Source organism: Centruroides sculpturatus, unplaced genomic scaffold (assembly GCF_000671375.1).
Source record: "Centruroides sculpturatus isolate CEXI.00-Female unplaced genomic scaffold, Cexi_2.0 scaffold115, whole genome shotgun sequence".
Classification (NCBI taxonomy): domain Eukaryota; kingdom Metazoa; phylum Arthropoda; class Arachnida; order Scorpiones; family Buthidae; genus Centruroides; species Centruroides sculpturatus.
Window position 1 is genome coordinate 704,147 of NW_019384545.1, and position 16,317 is coordinate 720,463.

General features: G+C 28.8%; 1 protein-coding gene across 2 annotated transcripts in view; it reads left to right on the top strand.

Moving 5' to 3' along the window:
- The window catches only part of LOC111623475 (probable ubiquitin carboxyl-terminal hydrolase FAF-X), a 274,716-nt gene that overhangs the window by 177,785 nt on the left and 80,614 nt on the right, over nt 1–16,317 (top strand). For both annotated transcript variants that reach the window (XM_023366062.1, XM_023366060.1), the window contains 5 exons: nt 2,568–2,705; nt 4,437–4,557; nt 6,001–6,131; nt 6,802–6,956; nt 12,315–12,564. In XM_023366062.1, the coding sequence (XP_023221830.1) occupies nt 2,568–2,705; nt 4,437–4,557; nt 6,001–6,131; nt 6,802–6,956; nt 12,315–12,564 (795 nt within the window). The remainder of the gene's footprint in view (nt 1–2,567; nt 2,706–4,436; nt 4,558–6,000; nt 6,132–6,801; nt 6,957–12,314; nt 12,565–16,317) is intronic.

Below are 16,317 nucleotides of genomic sequence, written 5' to 3' on the forward strand. Positions count from 1 at the left end.
ACATTATAAAATAAAATGATTCTGTAAGGTTAAATAACAAATACAGTTATTAAAATTATTTTATGATAGTAGAAAATAAACTAATTTATGTTAAATTTACCAATATCGAGTGGCACTGACAACGATGCCAAACAGTAGATATTGGAACTACCACGGAAATTGCCAATATTGAGCTCTTAAAGACTGCTAAATAAGACAACAACACAGAGTCACAGATGTTTTCATATTTCGTTCTCTACGATTTATGATTATTATATTAACATTTACTGTAAATGTATGTATTTTAATATGATTTTATATGCTTTTAACACTTTTCTAGTAATATTACAACTTCAATATTTGTGGCAGACAGACATAAAGTCGAATAAAATGACTTAAACCTGACTTTTATTTTTCCATATATTTTTTTTTGACAAACAACATAACTTGAAGTATACCTGTACTAATGTTTCTGTAAACATTAATTACTGATCAATTTCATATAAAATGAATTAAAGATATAAAAAAGTGAATAATGAAAAATTGAGATGATATGAAAGGTTTTGTTTATCTCTATTTTTTAAAGGTTAAAAAAACAGCTATGCAGAAATAAGCATCTAATATGAATATACATCTGAGTGATTGTTATATAAAAATTTTGTTGCTCGGGATAATCTATATCTAAGATTTTAGACTGCTGCTGATTAAGTATGTGATTATAAAATGCAAAGTTTAATAAGAATTTACATATGCATTTCAAAAAATTTTCATGTTTCAAGTGTGATTCTTATCAAAAGTTGATAAACAATAAAATAATCCTCTAGGAAAAAATTATAGAAGTTTGAAATAAGTATATCAGTTCTAAATGAATGAAAGGATGAGGTATATGTTTGTGATATATTGTAATTTGCATGTTTAACTGACGGATTAATTGCTATTACTCTTTAACAATTGCAGTTTTTTTTATTGGAGGTGAAAACAAGTTTAAATCTAACAAAATTGTTTAATAAAACATTTTTAAAGCCATCTTTAGGTTAGCAAAATCTAATACAACATAAGTAAAGTTAAAAGATACTAAAATTATAAATTTAGAATTAAAATATACAGAATAAATCAAAAAAATGAATAAGTACAATATTAAACTAAATTCAACACAAAACTCAAACTTTACTTAGAGTCTATAATATGAACTTCTTGAATAGTGTGAGAATCCAGGGGCTGTTTTTTTTTTTTTTTTTTTTTTTTTTTTTAATTTTTAACGAAAAGAGAAGATTTAGAAACTTTTCCCTTTTTCTGTCCAGTTCCCATGGAGTTAAAAGAAGAGAATAGCAAATATTGACTTAGCTGTCAACAAGTCCTTTCCTCCCTCACATCGACCCTTGAAATTATCGCAAATATGTGAGAAAGTTGACACTTAACTTAGTCTAATGAGGAAATCTAAAACAATCAAAGGAAATGCAATACTTTTAGTTTTCATTGGCCAACTATGACACTTTTGATGTGTCATTGCCATCAAACAAACGGTTACCTGATCGGATTCCCACACTTAATTGGAATATAACGATAGGGGACACAACGTTCGGGACAGACATACTCTGAAGACGACCATATAGAGTCATCTCGCTATAGCGAGATGACTCTATATGGTCTGTCCCCAAAGGATTACAATTATAATTTTTGTGCAAAGTTTCTCCCAGTTCTCCACAAATAATTTAGCACCGAAACAATGGCCTCTACTCCAAAAAGATGTATGATAATATAGATGTAAACACTCTATCTTGATCATTTAGCATTCAAGTTAGAGTCGGTAGGTATTGGCTCATATAGGTATATTTGTACCACCCTAATAATTGCAAATGCATATAGAATGGGTCATCAACCTCTAGCTTAGGAATGCATATCTCTAATTGTATCTTATGCTTTATTTTTTATTAAACTTAGGTTGACAGGTTAACTAAATAATGTCTTTATTTGGAGAATGGTCCCCTATTAGCTGATTCAGCACACTTCCCCCACTCAATTTATAGCCCTCCTATTTTGATGCAGCCATCCAATGACAACGTGAGCAGATCTTGCCGATCCGTCACCGTCAAAAGGGGTTTAAAGTTTTAATGCTCTACCCCGGCTTCTCACAGTAGGGTTTGAGTTTTGTGAATAGGAAAAAGAAATGCCATAATCACATTTCTGTTGTAAGCAACAAGTGTCAATAAACTGGGGTTACTTTGTGATAGTTTTCACTTTTTATATGTTAATTTCTGGATTTTTGAAGTAAACATGCAATTAGTTGTCATTTTAGGAATCTCTTACGTTTTCCTTTTATATTCTTTATATATATTATATATTATAGATACAAAATATAACTGATATATTTGGATATATTAGTTATATTTTTAATATTAAAATTAAAGAAATTAATTGTCATTAAAGATATTCTTGAGTGATGACATAGAGAAATTTTGAAAAATTTTTACATTGTGATTTGTGATGGTTGATAGTGTTCAAAATTTTCTTCTTTATGTACTAAAAAATGATGTATTACTTATTTTGAAATTATTGATTTTATTGTAATTTGATCATTATTTGTGTAGTTGATTTCAGCAAAACTCTGTCAAGTAGGATCAAATATGCCTTCCTCACCAGATTCTAGTTCAGATAGTTCAGCTGAATCACCACAACATCCATATGATGGACCAAATATTGAAGCTGAAAATTGTCTGCCAGGAGTGGTAAGCTTTTTATGAATTATTGATATTTCTAGAAAACTGCTGCTATTTTAAATTAATAAAACTTGGTTCCATTAACTCAAAACTGTAGTAGTTTATAGTCTATATTGATATTTTATATAAAATGTATTTTTAAATTTTTTAGAAAAGTTTACTAAAAACGATTGTTTACTACTAAAATGAACTAGCTATTGTAGGGGATTTGTTTTGAATAGGATAAAGTTTAAACTGATGGGATTATAAAAGGTGGGACAATTTACTTTCCAGAATGGTCACATAGTGTCACCTACAACATAATCATATTGAAATGATGTGTACTTGTGTTTGAAAATGTTTGAATTAATAAGTGCGTAAATTTCAAGCTGATACAGCTAATTGTTAATTAGCTATTGGGAAAGCAATAGTTATCTATGTGTACTCTTTCACATAAAAACGGGTGACCAAAATTTAGAGCAATGTATTAATATTAAATTTTATATGAAAATCAGCAAATGCACTGCTGAAACATTACAGTATGACCCAGAAAAAAATGTCAGATCATGCAATGGAAATGCCAGAGTTCATTATGCCCTAAAAAGGCACGCATGTCATGCTCATAGTTTAAAACCATGCTGGTGTGTTTCTTTGATCATAAGGGTATTGTCCACCAAGAATTTATTGAACAGGGACATGCAACTAACAATGCTATTTAGAAGTACTGCATAGATTGCAAGATTTTGTTCAAAGAAAAAGACTTGAACTGTGGCCTGATAAATGGGTCATTCATCACAACAATGCACCAACTTACTGTGAGACATTTTCTCGCCAAAAAAATTAATTATCCAATTAGATCATCCTGCCTATTTGCTTGACTCAGCTTCCTGTGATTTCTGCCTATTTCCAAAATTATAAGTTGTGCTGAAAGAATGAAGATTTTCTAATATAATTGATATCCAACAGAATGTGAGACAGCTGCTCAACAATATTCCAGAAAATGAGTTTCAGGCCTACTTCCAGAAACCGGAATGCCATTTAAGTCAGCATATAAATGCACAAGGAGAGTACTTTGAAGGTGACAGTAGCCACTACTGTACAATTCCGCATGTATATTAAATTGTCACACCTTGTATATAAAGAAAAGGCAGGAAATAGACTGATTTGACTTCTTTCTTTTGTCTCTTACAGACAAATAAATAAAGTATAAAAAAAATTTTTTAATATATTTGATAGCTACAATTATGTAAAAGAAAAACTATACAGGACATAATAATTTTATTATTGTCACATTTTAATAAAAAATTTATATATATAACTTATTTGCTTTTTTGTTTTTTAACTGAATGTTTAGCAAGAAAATAAGTAAAATTGATTTGGATTAGCAGTATTTAGTAATCTTTATAAATTTACAACAAAGATATAATAAAAAGGACGAGGATATGATTATTATTATTATGATATTGTTTACATGTAGAATTTAGAATTTGTTGTATGCTCAAGAATTTCATATGCTATAGATATCATTTTAATTGTTCTTATTTTTCAGTTATCAAGATGAAAGAATTTGAAATGTTTTTCCATAAAATTTCAACTAATTATAATAAAAAAACTGTTTTAAATTTTATATATGTATACTTTGATGATTGTCTTCATTGAAAATGTTTTGTTTAAATTTTTATATATGAAGAATTATTATTATTTATATAAGAATATATTATTTAAAAAAATGTATTTTTTATGTATTATTATGTATTTCAGCTAATGGCTCAAGAACAACAATATACTCAATTTCTCTTTCAATTGGCTGATTTAGGAAGTTCACTAAATGTACCTGCACTAAGAGATGCAGCATGTGGATTATTAAGATTAATGCCTGCAGGTAGATTATTGAAACTTTATATTAGTTTTTTTTTTGTAACAAAAATGATTCATATTTAAAAAAAACTAACAGATCTATAACAAACTATGACTATCCACAGTTTGTTAGATAGGTCTGGCATACATTGAAGTTTGCTAGTGATGATGAATTTTAAAGAACAATGCTCTGATATGCACTATCCATGATAAATAATGGAGATTCAAATTATGAGAATGATTATTAAAATTTTCTAAAATAATTTTGACAAATTTTAGAGAGCTCATTTTAGATGTAATGTAAATTTTTAGATGTAGTTTAAATTTTTTGACAGCTTCAATTGCAGAATAAGAAAGAGTCAAAATGAAAGATGAATTGTTGGTATAGCTATTCAAATAAATTATTAAAAGTGTTTTTAGTTGCTTTTTGTCTTTAGATAGGATATTTTGAATATTAAGAAGCTACAAAAAGAAATAATATTGATCTGCATTCCTCTATGCATTTTAAATGTTATGTATAGATCTAACTTGAACATTTTTAAAATTTGCACTATTAATAACTTTGTATTTGTATGCATTTTATATGAATGCATGAAATATTTAATATGGTTTTCTTTTTTACATTAATTATGTTTTTTAATCATGCTGTGAAATGCAATGTAAAAATATTGTTTTAAGATCATTTCATAAAATAACTAATACAGGTTGAGAACCTTTACCCAAAATGCTTGGAACAAAGTGTTTTGGATTTTTGAATATTTAAGTTTATAAAATGAGACGTCTTTGGAAAGACTGATTTGTCTTCTTTTTTTTTGGTCCCTTATTTATGGAAAATTAATAAAAATTTGTAAAACAAACTGTAAGACTTATGAGAATATTTTTTTAAAAGATATTCACATAAAGGTGTTAATTGATTTGTTCAAAAGAGTGTCTATTTGTTTAAATTTTGAATGTGTTCTGTTAAATATACATTAAATATTGGTATTATACTACACTTGAGGAATACAAAAAAGCCCTATCTTTTGTGTATATATATATATTTCTCATAAAGTTTATCAACTTAACATCCAGAAAAATCATATACACCTGGCAAAAAGGGCCTCAGGAGAGCACGGGAACGTTTTCAGTGATTTGTGGAATTTTCCTTTTATGGTGCCTCATTTCAGCACTCAAAAAATTGTTGAATTTTAGAAGTTTATGGTTTTTAGAATTTCGGATAAAGGATTTTCAACTTGTAGTTTGATTATAAGCATACCTTCAAAGAGTTGATTGTGAAGTTGATTATCTAAACTTGCCAACAAGTTTAGATATCTTCTCTCTCCTACTTTTATAAAATTAAAAAGTAAAATTTGATAAAGCTTAAATTACATATAATTCAGTATAAATATATTATCTTAGTTTACATTTGATTTAGGTATTTTTCATTTAAATGTATTTAAATTATTTTGTATATTTATATTCTTTCCAGATTCTCATACAGTAAACAAGCTAAGATCTGTTTGTTTAGATCATGCAAAATTAGGAGATCATTCTTTGCAACCTTCATTAGAATCAATATTTTTTGTTTCTTCACCATCTCAAGTGGTTTATACTCTAGGGGTTTGTATGATTTTCTTCTCCATAAAAATTTGTATTATGTGGTAAAATATTACATGAATTTGATGATATATATATCAACTGCCATTTGAATTTAAAATTTATATTAGCAAAACATTTATTTATAAACTAATACACAATGGTAATAACTTTTTATTATAAATTTAGGTTGTTTAAAATAAACAACTTAAATTAAAGTAAAAAATATTTTAAATAAGAACATTTTTGCATTTCAATTTTCAAAGCCAACAATTGGATAAAATTGTTGTTTAAGTAATATACTGTTATGTTAAGAAACATTGTTGATGATTACTTTTGAACAAAAAAGAAAATGTTATGTAATAAAATTTAAATTATTGTTCTTAAGGGAGTGATAAAATATAATATATTTATTTATTATATTACTCCCTTAACAACAGTAATTTAAATTTTATNCAGGTTTGGATTAAGTTTTGAATTTCTTTTTTATCATCTTTTTTTATTACAAACCATGATTATACTGCAGTAATTTGAAAAATGATCATCTCTTTTAATTTAATTTAATTGCATGAATACATCTTTTTTTATTACAAACCATGATTATACTGCAGTAATTTGAAAAATGATCATCTCTTTTAATTTAATTTAATTGCATTAATATAATTTTTAAAATTATTTATTTCATAATTTACAGGTATGCTATTCTCTTCTAATGCCTGCTCTTAATCCATTGTCAGACGATGCACAAGGCTTTCAATATAATTTTGTAAAAAGTGGTGGTATTCCTGTTGTACTTGATATGTTGACAAAAAATAATTTCATGTGTAACACAGACATTACGGTTAAAAGGTATGTATAAAAGATAAAAATATGACATTGTAATTGTTAGTGCCTGTTTTTATTGTTGTTTAACATTTGAAAGTTATAGATTTAGGATTAAATGTAGGCTAAAATTATAACATTATCATACAAAATCTTAATTTTTTTCTGTTCTTTTGAATTTATATTACTGCATCAGTTAACTTTCTTAACTAAGTTTTTCTTATTTCCAGAAATAGCATGTTTAAAAAACTCAGTCAAAAACAAATTTAGTTTAAGCAACTTTTAGAAGTTATATAAACTTTGATGTAAAAATATTTAAATTTGTAAATGTTGTGCTTATTTTGAATTGTTAATAATGTATTCATATCAAACTTGAAACATTCATATTTTATAAGGTTATAATAAATATATATAAAGTGTTTTTTAAATATGCTATTTCTTTCAATAGGAAAAGCTTAATTAAGAAGTTAACCCAAAGCAGTAATAGAAATTCAAACATGCAATGTAATACGGATTAGATTTTATATATAAATATTTATTTATATATGTTATTTGAAATAAGATTCCTCTGCAGCAATACAATGTTCAGAACGAGTAATTATCATTTCAAAGGACTGAAATGAAAATTGAAAAATGAAAAGAAAGTCCTTTGAAGTGATAATTACTAGTTCTGAACATTGTATTGCTGCAGAGGGATCTTATTTCAAATAACATATATAACATATATAAAGAACAAAAATGCATTGAGCAAAAAAAAAAGTCCACAATTCATTGTGGTTTCTTTAAATCATCCACAATGTGATATTTGTGTTGTGGCACTTGTAAAAATAGCCACAACACACTGTCTAACTCAAAAAGACCACAAAGCAAAATTTGCATTGTGGCTTTCATGATATTTGACCACTAGGCATTGCGGTGATTAAGAAAAGCCATAATGCGTTCTGAACATTAGCTGATGCAATCATGATAGTGAGAATGAGGAATTTGGTGCAAATGTTACTTGCAAACTCTGTTTAAGAAAGAACAGCATCAATGCTGAGATAGAATGTGCCAAATCCAGCCTAGAGAAACAGTCACATAAAAATGATTTCACTATTCAAAATTTCCTGCAGTTGAAATTTTTAGTTAGGGTGCCTGATGTTGAAGGGGACGTGCAGCTCCCAGAAATGTTTTAGCTGCTGTTACGAGCAGTAATCCATCAGGTCTCTATCAGTTAGGAAACAAGGAAGGTCTTCTTGATTGACTTTATGCTCATGATGAATTTATTTCTGAGAGCAACTTCATTAACGTTCAGGATGTACTGTACCTTTAACTTCATTAACACTTTGCTCAGCATTTATGTTAACATCTGGAAGTAAGTAATGGTTTATAATGTGTAAAAGATACTGTATTGATAAAAAATGCAAATGTCACTCAAAGAACATAAAATGAAACTCGAAATAGCACGGTAATAGTTCTTGTAAAAAAAAATCACTCTGCAGCATTCTTGATTCTCATAAAAAAAAAAACACTGATTTAATGTTCCTGACAAAGTAATTATTTTTAGTAAATTAGTTGTTTGAAAATGTTGACATATCGAGCACTGCAACAGATTTTCACGAATGATTAAACGTTGTTGAAAAGTAACCAAGTTACATTTCTGTATGTGGTGAATAATTTTGTTACCTACTTATATAAGATAATTGAAGATACATAAATCATAATGAAAAAGAAAGTTTTATTTTCTTATCATCACCTTGTTATTGGTTAACATATAGAACTTGTGGTGGCTTCTAACCATAATAAATCTGTCGCACAATAGTTTTTAACTTTAGCAGCTGATTTTTATCTTATTGTGTGGAGTACATGGAACTTGAAGCTACTAGTACATGTAGTTTGACCTTTAGCACTTTTAAGCAAAACCAAAAAAAAAAAATGCATATTTTTCTCCATACATTTTATTTTTTAAGTATGAAAATTAAATTTCTAGGAAAACTTGTAGAACTAATGTTATTCAGCATTAAAAATTATAAATAGAAATGTTTCAAGGCTAGAACCCATATTTTAAAGTTACAAACCACTGTGCATCATATCACCCTCTATTCTGGTTGCATCAACTAACATTCAGAATGTGTTATAGCTTTTCTTAATCACCACAATGTGTAGTGGTCAAATATGAAAGCCACAATGCAAATTTTGCTTTGTGGTCTTTTTGAGTTAGACACAGCATGTTGTGGCTGTTTTTATAAGTGCCACAACACGAGTATTGCATTGTGGAGGATTTAAAGAGACCACAGCGTGTTGCGGTTGTTTTTTTCGCTCAATGAACATTTTTGGTCTTTGAGCCTAACATATGTATAAAATGGGATGAGTATTTAACTTTTTTGCCTCCAATAACGTTTTAACTGTTGTTGTACATAATACATAAATAACATAAAAAACATGTATGTGCTTGCACAGAAGTGCTGTAATGGAAATAGACATTTCTTTGAACACACTTTAAAAAGACCACTTAAAGAAATGTGACTGCATATTGCAAGGTTCTCCCAGTTTCCAGAGCATTATGTTTAGTTTAATTTATATAATGAAGAAGTTGATTGCATTCAACACAATATGTGCAATGTTTCCACATTGATAAAAGTATTGTGTTCTCATTTAATTTAAAACAATGAAGTTGATTTTCAAATCTTAAAAATTATTTCGCTAATAAAGATTTTATTTTATGCATCAGATGTGTCAATCAATATTTGTCATTTTTCATCTGACATATTTTGTCACAATAGGTTAAAACATTATCAGAAGTGGTATGTGTGTGTGTAGGTATACAGTTGAGAATCTGAGAAATACAAATGTTTGGTGTTCATTATTTTTTTTTTTATTACCTTTTATTAGTTCATATTCCTTACTTGTGATTTAATTTGTACAAAACAACCACTTCACACCTAAGCGATAATTCCAGCAAACGAACAATAAAAAAGGTTTAATGTTCAAACGTTTTCGGCCGTCTTTCAGAGGCCCTCATCAAGAAAAACACAGAAAATAGAAAAAAACAGTTCTATCTTTTGAACAGTTTTTGAACATAGCTGTGTTCTAATTTTTAACATTTAAACGATGTTGAATACAAAGATCGTTACGTATTACAACATATAATTAAAATATTTATAAATAAATACAATAATAATATATATGGTGTTAATATATACGGTGGTAATAATATATTCATTGTTAACAGTTAGCCTGATGGTTTACTGTATAAACGATGTGCGATAGGGAAAAATTGTTTCCTTTAAAAATCATAATCATGCTTTGTGGCTTTGTAAATAATACTTCCACGATTGTGGAACTAGAATATAGTCGGAGTTAATGCAACCTCCCTTCACACCCGCTATATAAATTTCAAGAGCCTCCAATAAACATAAGTCGTGTTGTTCAAAAGCCCTGTGTAAAAGCATAGCTTCATCCCAACAAGGAGAAACCCCGGGTTCGGTAGCATACTGGGCTAGTGCAGTATTATATTTTCCCTTGGACACATCATACTTGTGGTCTCGTATTCTAGCCTCTAGAGATCGATACATGGACCCGATGTATGTTATACGCTTATTGAAACAATTGTCTTGCAATGGAATGCGGTACACTCCTGGCACTTTCTTGTCCTCAGACTTGTCTTTTGCATTAGATAAGATTCTAAAAATGTTCTGTTTTCTCCTATAAGTTAAGCGCAAGTTTAAATCCTTAGCAATTCTATTATAAATTTGTTGGAGAGACAGTTCGTAAGCTATAACTACCTGCTTGTGCTCCTTATCATTAAGCCTCGTGTCGGTGGTAGTTATCGTAGATAACTGGTTAGCAGCGAGCCTATTTATTAAGGACTGGTGGTACCTGTGTGCAGATGCTATGGACTTGATGTGTTTCAGTTCGATATGTGTATCAGAAGTGTCTGAGCAATGGGAGAAAGTCCTAGCAACTAGGACCCGGAAAGCCGCTCCCTTAAAAGGCCAAGGGTCTGCTGAGTTAGCAGGTATAAAGAGAGGAATGTATGTGGGTTTGCGGTAAATAGACGTGGTTATATTTTTATTCGCCATACTAATCTTGACATCCAAATACCTAACCTCTGTGCAACTTTCCTGATCTAATTCTAGTGTTAGGCCATAGACGTTGTTGTTAAAATCTTTTAACACCTCTCCTATATCAGGTTTGGTTTTCCATATAATCAAAATATCATCTACATACTGCGTATAGCTAAGGATATTGTGTTGTAAGCTTACTAAGACTCTTTCCTCTAATTTACATAAGACGAGTTCACACAGATCCCTGAGATAGGGCTACCCATCGGTACTCCTCTTTTTTTGGATGTAAGTTTGACCATCAAAGTAGAAAAAGGAAGAATAGCATATTATATGCGTCAGCTCTAATATTTGGGAATGGAATCTCTGGACGTCAGGTGTGGTGGTGAGAAAGAAATCTCTCTCTAGCGCACGGAAACATGGTACCAAACGAATGGAAGGGAACATCGATACAAAATCGAATACAGTAAGATATTCGTTCCCATTAAGATTTATATTTTGGAATTTAGTGAGTAGTGCATTTGAATCAGAGACAGTAAAGTTGTATGCGTCAAGGTGGTTTTGTAACAATTGATGGATACGTTTCTCTAACAAGAATGTAGGAGATCTGGATTTATTGATGACCGGTCTTAATTTTTGCCCGGGTTTATGCGTTTTGGCAAAAGCAAATAGACGGGGGGTGTCAGGGGAGCTTAACTACTGAATGTTGAAGGCCTAAGATTGCAGCAAGGCCAGTGTGAGTGAACCTACCAACACGACTTTGTAGCTTTGTTGTGTAGGAGGTCTCAGCGGGTTGACATTGAGTTTCAATTATATACTGGTGTAATCTATTGACATAGGTTGTCCGTTGCATGACGACTATTGCCTTGCTCTTATCCGATTTGACCATTGTCATGTTGTTAGATTGGAGCCACTTCTTACTGCGTCTGATGTAATTCCAGAACTTATGCACATCGAGTTCAGGGTTGTAATTCTCAATTGCCATCAGCGCTTTCCATCGAAGTGTGAAGTGGTTGTTTTAGTATATATTTCCAGTTTGTGTGTCAGTTTTTTTGTCTGATTAATTTGTACATAAAAATATTTTTTTCTTCCTATTTTCTCTCTGTATGTTTTTTCCATAATAACAACTGTATACGTACTTTTGCACCCATCTGTATATAGTAACTATAAGTGAAAAATTATATAAGAAAATATTGATTTTTTAGTCAATTAATTTGTTCTTAAAGTAAAAATAATTATAAAAATGAATAGTATAATTATCTGTGTAGACCTATCATTACAATAATTTTGTTTACTTTTTTTTATCTTTAATAAAAATGCTGATAAATAATTATAATTTCAGGGCTGCTTATATTGTTGTTTTAAAAATTTGTAAATTATTGCTGACAACAGTTGCTCATTGTATAATACAAGTAGAATTAGAAGCATGTCAAAGCTCTCCTGAATCATTTACATTGCCTAGTACTACTACTATACATTTAACAGGAAGAGCAGCTATATTGCAACAAGCACTTCATCATATTCCTTCTCCTAATTCAGAATATATGGTTCGAAATGTTGCCTTACGCTTAGCTCAATTACTTCATGATCAGGTAAGTTTAAAAAAATTTCTTGAATGTTACAATAAGTGATTATATAATCAGTTAATAAAATTTATCTGTTGACATCCAAATTAGTTCATTCAAAATTAATATTTTTAGACAATATGAACAAATGTCAACCAATTCAAAATGAAAAACTTGTATAGTCCAGCAATTAATTTTAATAAACAAATGTTTTCAACCATCTTAAATGATTATCTTCAGATTCTAGAAAATGGTTTAAGATAATTAGTTAAGGTTGTTGAAAACATTTGTTTATGAAAAATTATTGCTGGATTATACAAATTTTTTTAATTTTGAATTTGTTATGGAATAAATGATCTTTGAGTTTATGCTTCTCGTTTCTGCTAAAAAGAGACAGGACAAAATTTGCTTTAACTAATGTTTACCAAATGTTCTTGTTCTCGCCTTTTCTCACAAGAGTTATGAGACATATTTATTAATAATTTAAGTGGTTACAGTTGTAGAAAATGTATAAAAACTAGTTAAAAATTAAATCATTGAGCATTCAAACAGTAATAAATTTACTAAACATAAATGTGAGAAAATAACAAAAAAAAAACATATCTGTGGTGTGGCAACATCCATACCGCACCATCCAGAATTTCTTCTGCCTAATAATTTATTTTTCCAATTATTTTGTATAAAATAGTAATTTAAAAAATTGAAAAAAAAAAATTTATTAACATATCAATCAGATTTGTTTTCTATTAAAAAACAATAAAAAGAATTTTATCTTATGGAGAGTTGTAATGGTTACTCTGTAGGAAATGTAAACCTAAGAGATTTGAATGATAAATTGTGGGAAAAACTTTGATTTACAGTTTTCAAAACTTTTGTGGATAGTTTGGATTAATTTAAAATTTGATGGCAAGTATTTTGATATAATAATCATAATAGTTATTTCATCAACAGTTTGAATAAAAGCACATTATACTTACAGAGTAAAGTAATTTTAAGTAAATAGATTAGGATGTTTTATGTGATTACTGTGAGCAAAATAAAGTTTATATGAATTGCATGAAAGAAATAACAAACAAAATGATATTTGTGAAGTTTCTTGAGAAGAAACTGTATCACGAAGGACCTGTTATAAACAGTTCACAAAATTTCATCAAACAAGTTTTGACATTTAAAAAAATATGAAATGCACAATGTGAGCAAGACAGCCAGTAAAAGTTGAGAAAGTGGCTAATTGAATTTTGTTTGAGAAAATTAAGAGTCTGAGAGAATGCAAAAACAATAAAAATATCAAAAGTGCAAAGGATTAAATGTTCAAAGGAAGTAGGATTTTGTAAATAAATGTGGTGTATGAATATCATAGTGCTGTGACTACATTTTGATTGATTGTATGCATTAAAAACTAAATTTTTTAGAACCTTTAATAAGGGGTTTAAAAAGTGGATTGTCTATGATAATTTCCAGTGAAAAACATTTGTGTGTGCATGTGTAATGTGGAGAGTCATCTTCAATAAAAACAGTGTTTTGTGTTTGATGGGATTGCAAAGGTATTTTTTATTACTTGATTCAATAAAACATAAACAATATGTGTTGTTTCTGTTTAATTAGACTATTAGAAAGTGGAAATTACTGGTAAAGCCTATTACAGAAAAATAGAAGAGGCATAATATTTTCCAAGATATTGCATGTTTGTATGTTAAGATAAAAAACAAGGAAAAACTAAGAGTTTAATTATGAAATTCTGAACACTTACAATATTTATTGGACTTTGTTCTTTTTGTTAATTATGCTTCTTGCGCTCTGTAGAATATTTTGAATGAAAAAATTTGATTTGAAAATTTAAAAAAAAAAAAAAACTGAACTTTCTAAATTTAAGCATTTTATCATTTGAATAATTTCCAAGTATATAATTGATAGGTAATTACTTTTTAAGATAATAAGGGTAATATATTCTTAATTTAAAATTTGTTGCAAAAGAAGCAATTGTTTACTTAATAACTCAAAATAGTTGGTATATGTTTATAAGATATTTAAAGTTATCTTGTAAACCTACATTAACTTCATTCTAAACTAGAAATTATTTTTATGATATAAATAGTTCTAACAGTAGATGCCATTCAAATGTTGATTATGAAATTATAAACATGCTTTTTATGATATCATCATATTTGGAAAAAATTTTTATAAGGTAAACTAATAACCAGATTTAAATGAGACTTTAATACAGTAAAATCTCTCTATAACAGGTACTTGCAGGATAAAAAAAAAAACTGTTCTAGCGAGGTGTTCACCCAAGAGAAGTTTTGTGAAAATTTTCTTTAAATGTAATCTGCACTGTTTTTATTTATGAACATATAGTACACACCACTCACAAAAAATAGTATAAGACATATATCAATAATAAATGATGAATTAAAGGATGATTTCATAAGTAAGTCACAAATGAATTCTGTATATTTGTTCTTGGTCCTCACATTTATGAAATGTAAATCCTATTGGCGGTTTGCAAAATTATCTCAAATATTACATCTGTCGCCAATTATATTTCCCCATGAATCTGACAGAATTGTAGGTGAATCTCATTAAAGAATAAATTACATTAACCAGAATACTCATCAAACATTAATGGAACCCACATTGAAAACTTGATGTTACAATTACTTCCAAAATACATGGCATGTTACTAAGGATATTTTCTAATATTTTTACAAGTGAAGTATATTAAATATAGAAAGAAATAATTAATTTTTACACTCTAAATCAGAAGATTCCTTTATGTATCTCAGCCACAATTCATCAATGAACTGTTTAATAAGCTTTTACTGGAATGTCTGGCAATCTAACAAGATGGCAGAAGCAAACAGGGCTACATTGGCATTTGCAGATTTATTTTATCAAAATAAGTTTGGGTTGATACAGAAGAATAACAAAAATGATGTCAATAACATAACCATGGAGGCATTTGTATTGTTTCATCAGAGCTCACTATACCTACAGCCAGATGAGTGTGATGTGCACTGTGAACTCACTAGCAAATATTAGAACACATTTTAGTACATTGTGGTTCACTGATATGCATACTGGAATGTATCCACTGAGGAAATTATACTGTAGTTATGATACAAGTTCTTCCCCACTTACAAATGGGTTAGGTTCCTGGGGTTTTGTCATAAGTCAAAATGTTTGTGTCAAAAACTAACCTATAAAGTACATTTGTACACAGAATGACCACAAATTGTTAGTGTTTGGTCCTTCAATGTATTAATACTTATAGAATATGTTACACTTGTTTACTCGCTCACTATTGCTTTGTAGTGGGTGTTTCAAACAGTTTTTTTTAACCTAATGCACTTAATTTCATAATGTCCAGTTTACAGTTTAGTTTCTGTGGAAATAGTGTGACACTTGCATTTTTCTTTACTGCTAGATTTACTGTTACATTTTGGACACATTTTTTAATTATAAAAGTTTATAAAAAATTTACAAATAGCAAAAAACACCATTACGCCAACATCACCAACTTTGATGACATCTCATGAGTGGTGATGGAACCTTGGAATTTGTGCAAAAACAAAAAAATGACAAAATGTGATAGAAATAAGCCCACATTAATTATTTATTAAAAGTTTATTATTTATTACTGATCAAACACTGACTTCAATGACACACCACAAAGAGCAAGAGAACTTCACAATCTGCACAAAATTTAAATTTTAGACATAGTCAAATTGTTTGTAAGTAGGGAGTGCACCTGAAATAAAAAAAAATNAGGTGCACTCCCTA